Raw genomic sequence first — 19118 nt, 5'->3', positions numbered from 1 at the left:
CAGGCCAGAAACAACAACAAAATGAATAAGTCGCAGTTCAACGAAAAGACAGTAGGATTAAATGGTAAATGGTCTTATACTTGTATAGCGCTTTTCCACCTTTCAAGGTGCTCAAAGCGCTTTACACTACATTGCCATCTACCTACTGATGACGCAGCACCAAGAGCAATGTAGGGTTCAGTATCTTGCTCAAGGATACTTAGGCGAGTTCATCAGGGCAGAGAATCAAACCCACAACCTCTGGGTTGGGGGACAACTACTCTACCACTGAGCCACGCCACCCTCCTATATCAACAGAATTGCATCGAATTTTAGAATTAAAAAAGCCAGTAAGGGTCTCCTTACATCCTCGAAAAACCAAGGTTGTATTCTCCTAGTCTTTCAAAGCTGTCATCACTGAAATGTTGAAAACAAAGAACCGATTAAGGAGCCAGGTAGAATTTCACAGAAAATGTCCAAATCCTTGTAGGAGAAGGTTTTTTGGGCCACTGATAGAGTCTCAAGCCTTCGTGTGAGCAATTCCTCACTACACATCGAGATGGCACTATGAATTTCACTAGTAGAACCCAGAAAATATTTGCAATATATGGCGAGAAAGGCATAGTGCTATACTTCTGTATTGGAGTGCTGGCGATATCTTCTGTAAATTACGTCATCAGGTAGCGACCGGCAGTGAGACACGTCTCTTGTTGCTAAGGTGTTGCTATGGCAGTAACTCAAAGACTACGCGGTCAATTCACTATATTTCTAATATGAGTTTTGACACAGAAAATGAGGCATTCAATACATTTTAACTGAGCAAAAGTCTTAAGAGTTGAATTCTTCATCTGCCTTTTAATAACAATGTGATACATAACGAACTGTCAAATGAGCTGTTAAAGTCATTCTGTCAATTAACTGTAAAATTTTTGAAGACAGACTGAGCATGATTGTGGGATATTGGTGCAGATAATCCCCGGGTTACAACGTACCTGACTTTCTTGATTTCGACTTTAAGACGCCGGAGTCTCATTCGCCATTTTGTCTTTTTTCTGTCGCCCCTTTCGGATTCATATCCCGCTAAATTCCAGTATAATGTGACTGGCAACTTACCCGTGCCATGGCTTTCAGACATGGGGAGATGTACCGGGAATTCCCCGGGTTGCCGCATTGGCGACTTGGCACTCTGTGCGGGGAGGGTGGAGGAACGGGGTTTTATAACCAGGACATTATGCCATTTTTGTTCGGCATCAGCAACAAAATAAACCACAGATTTCCAAAGATGGACGATGGACTGTCTCTTCCTCGGCTCTATGATCCAGTAGCAATTTAATGTAGTCATGTTTCCAGTTTAATTTAGCTATTTGCAGTTTGCCATGTTACGACAGTTAGGGATGTTTGCTTACCACTTTTCGTCTTACTGCGAAGAAGGACGAAATGGCGATCGGCCAGTCATGATATACAGTATACGTCATCAGCCTTCGCGCTGTGACACGGTAATTAACCGGCTACTTTCATACATGCCGCATCCCAGACATTAAACTAGGACTGACCCGGTCAATGTCCGTGTCAGTCGACCCGGGAAGTTACTTTCAAACATAAGGGCTACCCGTTTAAATTCCGGGACTTAACGGGAGTTCAGCGTATATCTGAAAGGGGCTAGTGTCTCATCCAGCCACCTATCAGCATTGATGGTAAGTATAGTATCTTTTTTTTTTTTTTTTTTTTTTTAAACTTTATTTTATTAATATGACATATAAAACATGTTTTTGGATACAGTACTCAGAGGACTAATTCTGATTTATGCGGAAATTTGGGTTATGTCGCAAGTGTAGGAACGAAACTTATTTGTAACCCGGGGACTACCTGTATCTCTAAAGGTTTATAAGACTAGATCTGACTCATTCCGTCTTTACAGTCAGTGTGACCTTCCCATCAGGACATTACCAAAGGTCTATTAGACAGAACCGTGCATATCAGGGCTATTTATCCAGCTGCAACTTCATCCTATGATCTACTGAGAATAAACACATTTGCAGCTTGTAAACCGTGGGTCAGTCATGGGTGAATTCTTTTATAATGACATTAAATTAATGTACTTTTTGGAAACATTTAGAGTCCAAATTGCAAAAGAACAATCAACAGTAACAAGCAATTAAAGGCATGTGGACATAATCTCTTCGATTATAGCCCTGGTAAGTGTCTCCAGTCAAATGGACAAATATTTAAGCCTTGTCCTTAAGGATTAGGGTTATTTTGAATCACATAGGGTTCTTTACAAAAACTGCTGAGAGTAAACTAGATTTGGTCATTAGTCTCAAATGCAAAAACTTAACTAAGTTATATTAAGCTATAAATAGAGAGAGTGAAATATTTTAGGTAAAATAGCTAAATTAAAAAGAATAATATAATCAGTATGGGAAAGAGAGTAAATGATGCGCTGAATGAAATATTATTATAAATTGAATACAAAAGGAAAATTCTTGGGCAAAACTGAAAACAGAATGTTAGAAAACCAAACCAGGAAACCAAAACAAAAAATATTTTTCAAAACACATATATGTACTTTTAGAGTTGTCTGATAATGACTTTTTAACCGATATCCCGATATTGTCCAACTCCAAAAGTTAGATACCAATATCAAACCGATACCGATATACGCTATCGCGGTCTTACCATATTGCGGCTAATTATATTGTGACGCCCCATTGGATGCTTTAATAATGATAATGATCACAAAACAAATCCCAAACATCTTAGTTCGGCGACATCTAATAGGCAATAAGAATAACTGCTGTGCTAAGCTGTGACCAGCCCTTGTCCAAAGGAAGAAGCTTTAGTACATTCACTTTGAAGGCAACATAGATATTGGCCCAAAACCAATAATGAAAAAGTAATGTCGATATTATCCGATATCATTGGCTACCAAATAATAGTGTACAACTTTAATATTTGTTATATTAAAAACAAATAAAACTAGATTAGATCAGATTAATTTTAGAATTAAAAAAATATTTACAGTATTTGATATTGACATTTCAACAATGCACAACAGAAAATAATATTAATTAAGTTGCCACACAGTACATTAAATAATGCACATGTATATTACCTGCTGAAAAGCCCTACTTCCAGTGGTAAAGTGGCAGTTTTTTTCCCCTTTTCTTTCCTTTCCTTTTTTTTCCTGAAAAGTAGCTTCTCTGCTTTATCAAACTAACTTATATTCTTCCGCTCATCGAGAACTTGGCTGCTATTTTTACTCTAAGGACCTACATGTTCTTTCAGGGTATTTGTGGGGACTTGAATGGGGGTATACGGTTCCTGTCCAGCCTCCTCGATTTCAATGCAACGCAACATACATCCGACAGTGTGTGAGTGGTGGTGGGGTTAAGGTGAGTGGCATCAAAATGGTTATTTGGTAATACCATTTTAAATGGCGCTATGCGTTCCTAAGTCTTTGACTGCTAGGAATTATCATGTATTTTTTGAAATATACAATTAACATAAAACACTGAGGTTTTTATCTTTCAATAAACCCATGAAAATTAAAATAGTGGCACGAAGCTACAAAAACATAAGAGTGGGAGACCAGTGCTGCATAAGGCTGGTTCTTTTCGAGTTATTTGCTTTAATAAACCAATTACTCCCCGAGACGATGTAATAAGTAGTGTAATGTATTTGGATTTCAATTCAAAAACATTTGCAAAGGGGAAAAAAAACATCAGCCAGATGGTCAGAGGGAATTAGTAATAATAAATGTAACAGGAATACGCTAAAAACAATTGGACTTCTCTCAGGAAAGGAGCCAAATCTTTTTTCATGTTTATACATTTATATTAAGAGTTTAACGGTATTTGTATTTGTCCCGTAACTTTACATCATCTTTTGGTGCAAACAGTTAGACGGCGAATATGTTTAAGGGAAATAAAAATAAAAACATGTCTGAGTTAGTCTTCCTTTCCTCCAGGAGTCAGTAGAGGTAATGCTCCTAAACAAAAAAAAAAAAACAACATTATGTGAAAAAGAAAACAAACCAAAAAAGATGATGAAGACGTGATTATTGCTCACTACTTGGAAAGTTATTGGGAATATACAGAGTGGGAACTATACATGGGATAATGGGTTATAACATGATACTATAATACTAACACTTTTTCAAGTGTATTTATTTTAGATTTTCAAATATTTAGCTCTAGACCTAAGCTGAAATCATTGAAACACTGTGTAAGTATCTGTATTTGCAATATTTGAAGATATGCATTTTCAATTTTGGAACTATTTGCTCATTTTATTTTAGCCATTATAAAATGTATATGTTATGTGGGAGTGAAGGTTCACTTGTGATGGTTTACCGTTAACTGTGTGTAATCCAACATTGAAATTGGCAGTATCATTTAATAATAATAAAAAAATAAATTAAAAAAAATACCAAGGTTGGATACCAAGGCAGGCGTGTGCTACCTCACTTTAACTGTTACCTCGGTTGATCTCTACAAAAAAGGATATGTTGTCTATTTTTGCACTGTGAATTAAAGGAATATTAGAACAATAGAAACAGTAATTCACAAGTTTGATGTTTTCTTCTATTTATTTTGCACTTTGATAGGAGCTGCTTTTTATTTTTAGTGGATATAGAACAAACCTAGCTTTCAAATACTGTGTTTTATTTCCCTGTTGTATCGAACCGTGACCCCTTTACCGAGGTACTTATGTGTACCATTACACCCCTAGTATACATACAATATACATATATGTCCTCCTGTACAGTGGTACCTCTCTTATGAACGTCTCTACAAACTGAATTTTCAGGTTACGACACACCTCAATGGGGAAAATATTGCCTCTTACGGAATAAATTTCAGGATACGAGTGGCAAAAATACATATGTAATTCCTGCTTTCCACTTTTAAATGTCATGCCATGAGATCCTGCTGCCCTATTGGTCATAATATTTCCCATCATGCTTCAGTAACAAGAGTCCACTCTCCTATGAGCCTATTGTTGATGACGTTTCAATTTGGATGTTGCAGTACGATGACATGCCCAAGCGCTAGGTGTTGTTGTTGTTGTAGTGGGGTCGACGTCTACGCTAAAACAGCACAAGTCTCCTCGCATTTTTGTATCATGAGTTTTTATCAAGCTCACACACGGTTCACTACATTAGTAGCACATTAGAGCACAGGTCTACTTGTGTTTTTGTGTTATGAAGAGTAAGATAGGCGATAAGCACCATGTTGAAAGAGTAGGAAGTCAAGATATTTTATTTTTCTTTATTCCTTTGCATTATGTTCTTCATTTCAGGTATTAACTGTTAGGTATATGGAATAATTCAAATGTGTCTGGCTGTTGCTTTATTCCGGTTTTACCCCGGTTATAAAATTTAATGTTGCGCTTCAGTAGTGCTTGGAACGGATTAGGACATTTACATGGAAAACGTGTCTCCACTTACGGAATTTTCAGGTTACGAGACAACTTCCAGAACAAATTAATTTCGCAAGTAGAGGTATCACTGTATTTCAGATATAAAGACACACACACAAAAAAATATGTGTCATAAACATTTAAATGTCATTTGAATACTCATTTAAAACCAACATTGGTAACACACCTCACAAGATAATCTTTGTTCAACAGTTTCCATGTTAAACACAGAAACTGTGAGTGAAACAAAAATGAAGTCAAACAGAGCATGACTGAAAAAGTGTGAAGCTGAGAGAATGGCCTCTGACCAAGGATAATGAGGGAAAAAAAGATGAAATTGCTTTTTAATGAACAAAGATTCCAGTTGGGTTTTTTCACCTTGTCTCTGGAATCTTCTAGTTGTGCAATATGTGTCATTCAAGACAAGCAGAATGAGCAACTACAGCCATGACTCAGTTTATACATTATAAATGAAGTGTACACGGACTCGGTTGTTGCAAACTTGCAAAGTGTAAAAAGGCACAAAGGTACTTAGGCTACAGTAACTGTTGCTCTTGTGTGTTTGTATGTTGTGTCAGAAGCATTCAATGCTCAATTTCAAAAAATATTTTTGACTTACCCGTCTGCAGAGGCAACGCGGCCGTTGCGAGGTTTGTTGACCTGAGCATAGAGTGCCTCTAGAGGTGTATTGTTGTTCTGAAGATTGGTGGAAGGGTGAGGATCTTGAGGGAGATGGTACTGGTGGTGACTGCCGTAAGGCTCATGGCTACTGCCGTCCACCGATGAGTCCCAAGATCCGATGCCAGCGTAAGTGTGCTCTTCGTCCGAGCTAAAAGTGGAGTGGCCGATGACATCTTGAATTTCAGCATATTCTCGCTCCTTTGCCTGTTTCTCCCGGAGCTCACGCATCTTGGCCTGTATTCTAAAATTAACAGTAAATGTTCAATAGATTTATTTGGATTCTTTGATTACCAAAGTGACTACATATATTTTCACATTAAGAACACTCAAAGAATTTACTGTATTCACTACTGTGTTAATGTAGGAAATGACAAGAACTGGCATATGAGGACCAGGGTGAAGGTTGACCTCCCACCGCAGGGACCTTAACAGCAGCCACCCGACTGCTCACAGGTTCCAGATGTTGCATTCCCTCCCGTATGGACCTAAACATGCTACCTCCCACTGGTGCAACACATCCCAATTACCCTAGGTCATAAACGACCTCTGACATCCACCTCCCCACCTTCCCCACGGTTGCTCACAGATGACTGACATGTTTGAAACAGGCCTTGAAAACCCTCCAGCCATTCTCGGTCCTCCATGTCTGTATTTTAATAACAGTAATCAAATTTGAAACAATCACCATTTTTCAGTGACAGATTAACCCAATTCCCATATCCTACTCATAGACTGCCTTATTTATTCCAAGCCATCCCAAATCCCATTTTCTCAGAATTATCTACGGAATTAAATTTCATTGGAAGCGCGATGTGATGTTGCACGATACCAAGTCATTGGTCGAGCATAAACATGTCCCTATGATTTTTACACGAGCACAGTGTATGTCTAATATGGAAATTATTAACTAACGGCACAGTCCGTTACTCAGTCTAACCAGCTGACTATGGGATACTACAAAAGGACAGAGCGTAAACGTCTCAGAGCAAGGGGAAAAACAATTATTCCCCAAATCCCTTTCACCTGCCATCTGGCTGATGCAATGGCTGATCTCTGCCAGGAAGAACGAGACAATTTTGTTAGCGTAGATTCACGGAAGTCTGCCGGGATCCAAGCCCCAACCTTCTGGCATTTTATGAACTAAACAGATTCATAAAAATAGCAATGTTGACAGTTGTAATGAGATAATGGCCTTGCCTGGACAGATGACACAAATCAAAATGGAAGGGATTGTCCTAGCAGGGAATATTTGTCTAATACATTAATATGGGAGGATTAACAAGTCAAATTGGCAATTGCTGTTTTTGGTTTTTGGAGCACATGGTTATGACTGACATGCAGTGTACCTCAGTATATTAGGGGCTCTGCATTCGTGCATCCCCCTATTTGTTGATTGTAACTGGGTTGCAAAAATGGTCTTTTAAAATGTTTTTTTTTTTTTTTTTTTTTTTTTTCGCGGCAAAAAAAAAAAAAAAAAAATCTGTCAGAAGTACAGTAAGTATGATAACACCATGCAACACCTATTTTGGTTCTAAGTGGTATTTCCTAGTTTGTTTCGCCACATTGACATATAAAAACACTTTTGTAAAAAGTTTGGGTTAGTGGTCATGACTTTGAAATTCTATTTTCCACTTGTCTTTACTGTTGTACTTTCTAATATGTGTGTATATTAGGGCTGTCAAACGATTAAAAATTTCAATCGAGTTAATTACAGCTTAAAAATTAATTAATCGTAATTAATCGCAATTAATCGCAATTCAAACCATCTATAAAATATGCCATATTTTTCTGTAAATTATATATATATTCTGTAAAATAATTTGTTGGAATGGAAAGATAAGACACAAGATGGATATATACATTCAACATACGGTACATAAGGACTGTAGTGGGCATTTCACTCTACTGTCATTTAAATCTGTCTATGCTGTACTCACTCCGAAGCGTCTACTTTTTCCAAAGCTAGACAGCTAGTGAACGACGCCGTAATAATCAGACTTCTTCCTTTTTCATCTGATTTATAAATAAAATGGCCTCAAACCACTGTCCTCTTTAGACCGTAGTGAAACTATAAAAAAAGTACACAAGCATTGCATTAGCAACAACGTTAGCTTAGCACGCTATACAGGTTCAAGGCAAGGCAAGGCAAGGCAAATTTATTTATATAGCACAATTCAACACAAGGCAATTCAAAGTGCTTTACATCACATGAAGACCATAAAAATCACATTTAAATCAACACAACGTAAATACCAAGACAAATGATCGCATTTAATCACATAATAAAAATAAATAAATAAAAATAAAACAAAAATAAAAATAAAGCAAAAACTACTACTACTAATAATCATTGAAATCAGCAATGGAGATAAGCACAAGAGGAATAGAAGGCAGGTAGGTTGAAATATATAGACAGTTATGGATATGCAGTGCCAAACAAAAGCGTTTTTAGCCCTGATTTAAAGGAGCTAACAGTTTGCAGTTTGAGGTTCACTAAACATAAACAAAAAGCGTCTCATACAAAAAATATAATATTTCGCTTACTAAAATAATATGTACATTCTTTACAACAACCATACTTACGGACAAATCTTGTCCAAGGATCATATAAGCACAACATTAGAACGTAGGCGTCAGCCCGAGACGTCGTGCAGCCATATTGAACTGGCAAGAAAGCAATAAACCATGCGCAAAGCGACCACAAGAGTTCGCTGTTAGACAGCACAAAAAACCTTGCTGTAAAACTTACCAAAAGGCAGAATACTGTCTGAGCGGGACATGTGCGTTAATTGTGTCAAATATTTTAACGTGATTAATTAAAAAAAATTAATTACCGCGCGTTAACACGATAATTTTGACAGCCCTAGTATATATGTATTAAGGGAGTGCCAAAAATCCATTATTAGATGTGTGACGATTCGATTACGATTCATAAATGTTCAAAAAACGATGATTTTCCCTTCTAACTTTATGACAGCCGCTCGTAGCGGAACTAAATTCAAGAAACGTCAGCCGCCCGGACACCTTTAACGGACGCACGCACAACATTATGATGGATGCTGCCGGTTACTGAGCGAGAAATTTACTCCTTTTCAAAAGACTGGAAAATGAATAAATTAAAGCTAAAACGAATACTCGAGCAACTCGAGTAACTCGAGTTTAAAAACTGATCCGAGTTATTTTATTCACCTCGAGGAATCGTTTAATTTTGCCAGCTCTAAGCATCATGTTTTGCCCGGACTACTTTTAATGCGGGACAACGCGCTGACGTCACGTGCGTAGAGGAAGAAGCAATAAAAAATTACCTTACTGCAGCCGACAGCCGTTACAATCTGCGCCGACGTTGCTAAAAACTACGCCCGCATGTTGCTACGGTGGTAGCAGCCTAGCAGGTAGCGTCTGATGCGTGTCATAGATATCACATGCACGTAGAACTAGATGCGAAATGACCGACTCGGCGGTGTTAATAAAACTAAAGTTGCACCGATACCGATACCAGTATCAGCAGGGGGGAGCCGATCCGGCCCGAATTGGTGGTATCGGTATCGACGAGTACCAACATTTAGGGCGCCGATAACATCTACTGGCATCACTTGAACACAAATGTACTGTCCTCCCCACGTGAGCTAACTTCCCAAATCCCGATGCATGATATCTGTATGTCTTTGTCTCAAACTTGAGCTAACTTCCCAAATCCCGATGCATGACATCTGTATGTCTTTGTCTCAAACTTACCAAACAAAATTAACACCTTCGTCTTCAATATTCAGGATGTTCACTACAACGCAAATCCGCGATGTTACACTGCTTTTCTAACATGGCATTGACAAACGATTAGCATGCGTAACCTAACGCCTGCTGTTGTAGCGCTGATGGGATCAGAAACATTAAGACCGTGGGAGACTAAGCAAACTCATGGTTTCATGATGAACAATGACTGGCAAATTAAGAGCGCCGTACTTCAAACTCGTCCTGTTTATGAAAGTCGATTGTCATGTTATGCTGGTGTTGTGCAGTAATGAGCAGAAGTGACTTCTGCGGCCAGAAAACACTCAAGCGGCGCAGCGCGCACACTAGATATAATCAAATAGCAACCTAGATGTCCTATGTTAGATCCCATGCCAACTCTCGCGCGCACAAACTAGATATCATCAAATAGCAACCTAGATGTGCTACATTAGATCCCATGACATTAGCTGCGTGAGCCCAGAGCGATGCGTTGTCCATATATTACATTGATGAATTAGAAACCGCCATGACTGAATGGAAGTTAAGCAGGCCAAATCAATCCATACCAGTGACTATAGATAATGCTGCAAATACTGTTAATTCAGCACATGTTACAGATGGACTCGGACCACAAATAGGATGTTTTGCTTATATGGTAAATATAGCTGCTAAGAGAGCTGCAGCGATCAACAGTGTGCCCCACTTTACAAACAGTGAAGATTGTTCTCAGCACTTATATCCAAAATTTCTTCAGAGCAGTAAGAAGTAAGCACATAAATATTATGTACTAAAATGCTTGTTTATATGATGGCACTGGTATTTTTGCTTGTTAGCAAATTTAAAAAAAAAAATAATAATAATAATAATTACAGTTGTATTTTCTGTTTCAGAGCATTAAATGTATTGAATTGCATCGAAAATCGTACCGAACCGTGACTTAACTGTATCGTTGCATCCCTTATACGTACATATACATATATATATATATGTATTCTTTTTTTGCAAACAGAGTGGTATCGGAATGCTATCGGTATCGGCCGATACTGCACAGCCAGGTATCTGTATCGGTATCGGGCCCAAAAAATGGTATCGGTGCAACACTAAATAAAACAGCCGCCATCTTAAAGCAGTACACTTCTCGGCGCTCATAAATAAGATTAACGTTACTTTCACTCGCTCACGTAACGTTATCCCTGCGGAGGGCTAGGTTTCTATTCATTATGACCACTGTCGATGCGTGGCTAACTCCTACATGCAGGCTTTATTTAATCTGTGAAAACAGCGCTGTTGAGTGATTAGGGTGTAAAATAAAAACATAATAATGCTAACTGTCAATTTTAGCTCAGTAGTCATTGCTGGATAAAACACCAAGTAGCACTCGTGCCTAATGTGCTCCAATACAGCACAGCATTTATTTTGAACACAGCAAAAACTCAAAATCCTATCAGGACTTACAGTTTAGACTAAGTTAAAACTTAACTAGAACTTATTGCTTGACACAAGTGAAAATTCAATTGAAACACGTAGGAAAAGCACCTAACTTTTAAGTCATGTGTGTTATCAAGCGTAATGACATTTTTAGGTAAGAAATATACATATATATATATATATATATATATATATATATATATATATATATATATATATATATATATATTTTTTTTTTTTTTTTTTTTTTTTTTAAATAAGATCTAAAAGTTTTTGGAGTGAAAGCAGTGAATTAGTCTTTTTTTAAGTCACATTTGAGATGAAATTGTTGGTTGTTTTCAACAATGTACATCGAAAATAAAGACATTGATTGACTGAAAATGGTTCAATATTACATGAAATGTCTTGTTTTCTCATCTATATGTATAATTGCTCTTTACCTAAAAAAGAAAAAAATGTTTTATCCGATTACTCGATTAATCGATATAATTTTCAGTCGATTACTCGATTACTAAAATATTCGATAGCTGCAGCCCTAGAATAAATACATTTAAATAAATATATTTGTGTATGAGACAGGCAGGGACCCAGCGGTTCGGGCTTCTGTGCACAAGTTATTTTTAGGGCGAGAGGGCAAGAGAGATAGTTCGTTGCTCTTTGTCTTTCAGTTGTCCAGCAGTAGGTTCAAGTTGTGTTACTTGGAAAAAGTCCCGAGTGTTTTGCTAAATTCTGTGTCCATCCATCAGAGGTGAAAACCCTCTTGTACTGTTTAGCCTTTATTGTTGTTTTTCAGATGTTACTAGTCAGCCCCGAGCACTATGGTAATTAGTGACTTCACTAACATGAATTTCCATGTCAAGTTGTGCATTGTTTAGCGGTTTATATAAGTTACTCCAGATGAAGAATGTTTAAAACCAGGATTAAGTACAGCGTTAACACTACAAACATGCGAAATAGTACAGAAATCTGTGAAAACAAGGTATATTGGTTAAAATAAATCTTGCGGGGATGGTGTGGCTCAGTGGTAGAGTAGATGTCCCCAAACCCAGAGGTTGAGGGTTTGATTCTCTGCCCTGATGAACTCGCCAAAGTATCCTTGAGCAATATACTGAACCCCATATTGCTCCTGGTGCTGTGTCACCAGTAGGTAGATGGTGATGTAGTGTAAAGTGCTTTGAGCGCCTTGAAAGGTGGAAAAGCGCTATATAAGTATAACACCATTTAACGTATTTCTAAAGACACTTTGTTTGTTTCCAGAAAATGTGGAATTCATTCCACCAGTGTACATTTTATTGTATTGTTGAGAGAAATAAGTACTGCATTTGAAACAGCTGCTTTTGCACCTTCTTGTGAAAAAGAGTATCTCAAGGTCAGCTGTGTGTTTGTATGGGCATGTTGACAAAAAAGTACTGCCTTTAAAATGGTTAATGTTTTTGCACTTAAAAGCAGTTTAAGGGCAGCTTTTTTTGTAAGGGCATGTTTCCATCATTCCTGATTGAATCATTAGGATATTTTAAATAAATAATGGACATACATTTGTTTGGCAACTTTATTAATTAGTAATGTACGATGCATCGATAATTGTGATAACCGTGATCATTGTCAATACCGTGATCACCGTTCAATAATTGAATCGTAGCACCCTGAATTGTAATCAAATCGAGGGGTGCCTATGATGGCATACCCCTAATAAATAAATGTATATATATATACTGGACTGTCTCAGGAAATTAGAATACACAATATTCTAATTTTTTGAGACAGTCCTGTGTATATATACAGGACTGTCTCAGGAAATTAGAATACACAATATTCTAATTTCCTGAGACAGTCATATATATATATATATATATATATATATATATATATATATATATATATATATATATATATATATATATATATATATATATATATATATATATATATATATATATATATATATATACTGTATGTGTACATTTTCCTTCTTATTTTATAGAATTTGACCTCAAACATTAAAAAATGACATTTAATGCATAACTATGACATAAAATTAGAAATTTTGAATATAACCCCTAATTTTAGCTTTTAACTTTATAGTGGCACGTTTTCATTTATTTTTGGACACTAGGTAACTTTTCAGTTTTGATTGGTTTTAGCGACATAGGTGTACAAAGCTGTTGTGTTTTGACTTAAGGAACACTGCGTTTTCCATGAGGACCAGCACACAGTGTCGTAAAATCCTGATCTCCCGGTCGCCTGCAGATGGATTGAGCGACATTTCTGCTTCCAGCGGCTGTGTGAGGGATGAATAGTAATGCAGTAATGAATCCAGTTGTGGCTAAACAATAGCATATGACGATGTTGAAAATAAGAAAAATTTGATTTTGTGCTATATTTCCTCACCAACCCTTTATCTCTCCTTCCACCTGAACACATCAGTACTTGATGAGTTAGGTTGGTTGTGGGGTCACGCCAGCGAGTGAAAGCCAGGCCAATGTTTATTCTTAAGTTACCCACCCTTTCTCTTTTTTTTTGTCTCCTCGGACAAAACTTTTTATGTCTGTTGTTGCTCTGCCAGCTTTGCAGAATTGGTGCGAAAGCGTTCGCATCGACTTCAGTCTTTATAACAAATGGGTAAAGGGGAAAGTGACATATGCCGTAAAGCAGTCAGCATATTTGTAGTTTTTTGGTGTGGCAGGGTTCCTGCCACCCTTCATTAGTGCCGGTGAACGCGATACAGACCCCCTCAAGATATAAAAGAGATGTCATTTAACTACCGTAATTTCCCGACTATAACGCGCACTTTTTTCCCCCAAAATCAACTGGTAAACTCATGGTGCGCATTATAAACGGGTACATGGATGGAGACAGAAATATATATGTATTACATATATATATAAACCGATTTTTTTTTCATTGACACGGCCACGTTGTGTTGAAAAAACGTATGCGGCCACCCGTTGCCGACCATTACGGTACGTGACGTCACCGTTTTGTTTCGGTAATACTTCACTCTAATCGGCCGAATGATTTCGTCTGTGTTATATTCTGCTTTTTTCACTCTTCATAAAGCACATAATTTAGTTTCTTGAACTCATTTGAGTCGACGTTTATTGCAGCTCCGCAATTTGGACCATAACAAATGTAAGGACACACACTTCCTGTGTCCGTCAACTATATCGGTCCCTCGGGAAACTCAAACCCAAATAACAATAGTTCCTTTTGTTACTCTCGTGCTGACAGCTATGAGCTCTCACGGATTTCCGACTTACGTTCTTTCATTTTACCGTATCAATCCATGGAAGAAACATTTATTCATCATGAGGAAACGAGCAAGTTATACGGCAGCCTTTATAAGAAAAGTCACATCTGTTTTGTTTTCTCCTAGATTCTGGTAAGTTGGAGAAGTTGTCAAATCATATTATTACCGTAAATATTGTCAGTTCACGTTAATGTTTTGAACTACCAATGTGCTATGCTTGAGCTGTGTTTCACCAGTCAGTAAAATGACATCTCTGTATCTGTACACAAGCTCTGTTTTCTTGTATTCTTCTATTTATTGGTGCTAAAATTAGGGTGCGCGTTATAAACAGGTACAATAATTTTCCCTAGATTTTACAAGTAAATTTGGGGTGCGCATTATACACGGGTGCGCCTTATATTCGGGAAATTACGGTAGTTGTCAGTCGACATATCATCACAAATGTTATGAAAATATTGTATAAAGGTTGAAAAGTTACCAAGTGTTTATTTAAGATATATATATATATATGGCGGAAAACAATCAGGTGACTTGAAGTTCCGCTCTGAGACCCCCAATTTGACCAACTTTCAAAATTGTCCGATATGCACGTGTGATACATCATTGAACAGCTTGAAATCTCAATTTTCTGGGGAAAGAAAATGTTTGAACAGGAGGGCATTTTTTTCAAAAAAAAAAAAAAACAAACAAACAAAAAAATTTAAACAGCAAAACCCTATCTGGAGGCGAGAGCACGCGAGAGCAGAATTACAGACGCCATGACTTTAACAAGATATTATAACGTATTTACCTTGCTTCGATCCAAAAACTCCATGTAGCATGTATCACTGAGTGTCAAGACACAGCTGTGAATGGCCACAGCTGGATTTTTTTTTAATTTTATGGGTGAAACATGGTAATATAACAAGGGTCGCGACGCAGAAATCGCAGACATCAAGGAGTGGTCGAGATGTTCTTTTTCATATATTTACCATTTTAAACGTTTTTTAAATTTTTTTCTTTGTTTGGATAAATTATTTATCATCTAACATATCGGGGAAAATACAAAAGTAACAAAAAAAAAATACAATTAAGTGATAGTGATGAGGCAGATATCCGTGAATTTTTTCATTCTGACCTCATTTGTTAAAAAGTTTAAAATATGCGAGTGAATACTTTTTTAAAGTCGTTTTTTTTTTTTTTTTTTTTTTTTTTTTTTTTTTTTTTAAATGAAATATTGGACATCGAATAATGATTTTAAGCCAAAAATGACAGACATTTTGAATGATAAATATAATTACTTACCTTCTTTTTATGGCTGGGTTGAAAAAAAAAAAAGCGGTTGCGCGACATCTGTAAACGGGGGTTTCCAGGGTAAAAGGGGCAGATTAAAAATAGTTCGGGGGCTTAATGGGCCATGACTCCGCTATGGCAGCATATAGACATATTGTTTTATCAAACACGACAGTTCTTTTGGCTTAAAATACAGCAGTTTATTTTACAGAGGGTTGCAAGAGCAGAAACTGCATTTTCAGTCTTGTCTGTGTTTTCCGCCATATACAGTATATACTGTAGATGTATGCTTTGTCAACGCAAAGGATGAAAAAACATGTTGTTCCTCCTCTGGCGTTTTAATGCCCATTGAATTTTTATTTTATTTTCACTGCACCCTCATTGAAATGTTCTATTGTTTTGAGCAGATGGAGGCCGAGCATGTATATCTGAATTCAATCAAAGTGCGGTAAATGACTCCTAGCAGCTGTCTGCACAGAATTACAAACTCCCAGATAGCCCATCTTTTCTGTTGACACTTGGCCTATAATAGCATAATATAATCATAAGAGATAATTGTCAAGGTTTCAGGGTGTTCTTTTACGAGGATGATAATCGCATTAACTTGCCGTACGGATCAAAATTATTATAATTGTAATGGCAAGAAAGATAATGATTGTAATCACACTGCTTTCCCCTCCTGAGACACCGGATGGTGGACCAGATTTTATTTGAAGTTGTGTGGTCATTCTTCGTGGCCTCACTGAACTTCTCACATGCCCATGTTTTTGCCTTGGTGACAACCAAAGCTGCGTTCCACTTGGCCAACCTGTACTCATCAGCAGACTTCGGAGTCCCATAGACTAACAGTGAGAACACCCGATATCCAACTGATAACACGACTGACAAGACTCCAAGAGCCCCTTTGACACTGAAGTGGCAAAATCCATGACCCTCGTTGCCCGGACAACAGTAATGCGAGAGCCTTCAAACGACTGAGTGTTTAACTAAGCGTTGTCATTTTTCTCGGGAACCTTTTGTTGACGTATGATTGGGTGACCTTGCCTCCCCGCCTGAATGTTTCGGTTTCGCCTTGCCGTTTTGATCTCTGTCGACCTTAATAAATTGTCAACTTGTTTTCGTTGAGCCTTCTTTAAACCTTTGAAAATGGAGTCAGTACAAAGGGTTAAGACTAAGGTGAAAGCACGGCATTTGCCCTTTTGGCCGGATTGCAGGGATCTTGCCGGCCTGGCTCGTTGGATCTGTGCCAGCGCAGGTCCGGCGGTTCGGCTGGCGTGTTCCGGCGGTCTGGCTGTGAGGTCAGATTCCTCCAATGTCATAGAGGTAGTAAAAAGATGTTTTAGCTATTTTCATTCGGAATGGATTGTTCGGTCAAGGCCAAATCGTTCTTTGAACATTTATCAAAGCTTCAATGACATTTACATTTCCTACAGACAGGAAAAAACACTCTGTTTGAAGCAAGGCAATGTATCGCACATTCACTCAGATGAGCCTTACGAGCTTTCCAGTGTCTTCCCCTTACAGACAGAAATACCTCTAGAAGGTTCAAGGATGTGTTTTATGGAGCTAAAATGGCTTTGCAGGAAGAAGATAAGGTTTCATGTGAACTAACTTCCCTATGGCAGAATTTGAAGACCAAGTTACTCTAAAAGATACGGCATTTCTAATACCTGGCCTCAAGAAGGTGATTGTAAATCATTTTGGACCAAAACATATAATGAAAGAAGAAGGGACATAAGACAACAGTATTTATTACAGAATCAGAAACTCAATGTAAGTCCAACACTGTCTGGTCAGATTGAGATATTAAATATTATTTAGCGGTGCTGTTTTCGACAGCGATGACTATAATGAAAATATTTCGTCGACAAACAATTTTTTTCATGACGATGACAAGCTAAAAACGTGCCTTGGGAGACTATAACGTAACGACACAAATGCCAGTTTTCGTCTGACGAGACAAGAACGAGACGGAAATGTGCCATATTTTCCGCCACATGTTCACAATATGTGACATTTTAAAATTAAAATTAAAAGGGCTGCCACTGTCAGGCCCAGGGCTGGGCAAGTGTGTGGGTGTCTCTGTCATCCCATTACAGGGCCAGCACCTGACGGGTGGAGCAGTGGCAGGTGCCATCATTCACCATCTGCCAACATAAGCCAGCCAGCGCTCCACCACGTCGCTGGATCGTCTCTTTCAGTTCACTGTTAGTGCCTTCTCGCTTTGTGAATATTTAGGTGTGGACTCATCTGATCATCGACCTATTTGCTTTGTTCCAGGACCTCGTCTACGCTTCTTGTTCATGGTACCTTTGCCCAGACTCTCCAAAATACAGAGTCCACAGCAGTTGCACTAGACTTTTTCGTTGTCTGTCATTTTGACTGACAGTGTCATAAAAATCCGGTCATAATCTATTTTTACCCGTCACTTACATTTTTAAAATGATAATAATGACATATTCAACAGTATTTAGTTTTCATTCATTTTTAATTAATATTCTGTCCGAACAAGCTTAACAAGAGGCAAACAGACAGCGGAGTGCACCAATGAGCGACGGGCAGACGTGCCGTTAGCAAAGCGACGAGGGCAGGACGAGGGACTTGCGCGCGGAAGTAAACATACGAGGAGAACGGAGTTTATTCAACATGGCTAGCGCGAGACAGACTGTTGTCAATGTCTCGTGTCGATGTGTTTTAGCTCATTTAAAACTGAATTTACCACGGATTGGAACATATTCTCGGCTCTCCCGCCATCCGTGTTGTTGTACAGACGACTTTCGGCGCGCAAGAATGACGTTGCTCATGAAGAACACGTCACGCAAATAAACAAATCTGATTTGTCGATTGATTTTGTACCTACTCGCGAGGCTGTGTCCCAGACTTTTCTCTCAGTGTTTGAAAAATACAGGGAGAACAGTCTGGTCGTGCCAGGCAAACACTCAGTTGCCTTGACATTTTTCCAAGTAAGGCCAACGACGTCATGCATCAAGAGAGACAATAGCTAATTAATATGCTCACTCGCCACCCTGTGGTCTGGGGTGTGAATTGCAACCTGTCAAAATGACGGATGGACTTCAGTTTTTTCCGTCACCGTTTTAAAAAACCGGTCAATGACGGAAAATATTCGGTTAACGCGACCCCTGGTCCACAGCTCTGTGAATAATAAACTGCTTTAATTCCTAGTAGAGCTGTCCCGACTAGTCAACGTAGTCGACATCATCGATGACGTAAATCATCCCGTTGACGGGTAATGAAGGGTTAAGGTCTCCCAATCTCTGTAGTCTGTGCGGTGTTACTGGCATCTCTAAGGGGCCGCTGTCCTTTTTCAATATGACCGCCATTGCATATACAGTGCCTTGCA

The 19118-nt window shown here is 38.2% G+C and overlaps 1 protein-coding gene across 1 annotated transcript in view; it reads right to left on the bottom strand.

Moving 5' to 3' along the window:
• Nucleotides 1-19118, bottom strand: part of LOC130909013 (partitioning defective 3 homolog) — a 660821-nt gene that overhangs the window by 153630 nt on the left and 488073 nt on the right. Inside the window, exon 22 of the mRNA XM_057825056.1 lies at nt 6020-6322. Within this exon, the coding sequence (XP_057681039.1) occupies nt 6020-6322 (303 nt within the window). The remainder of the gene's footprint in view (nt 1-6019; nt 6323-19118) is intronic.

This window comes from Corythoichthys intestinalis, chromosome 20, assembly GCF_030265065.1.
Source record: "Corythoichthys intestinalis isolate RoL2023-P3 chromosome 20, ASM3026506v1, whole genome shotgun sequence".
In the NCBI taxonomy this organism is placed as follows: domain Eukaryota; kingdom Metazoa; phylum Chordata; class Actinopteri; order Syngnathiformes; family Syngnathidae; genus Corythoichthys; species Corythoichthys intestinalis.
This window is presented reverse-complemented; position numbering and strand designations above follow the sequence as displayed.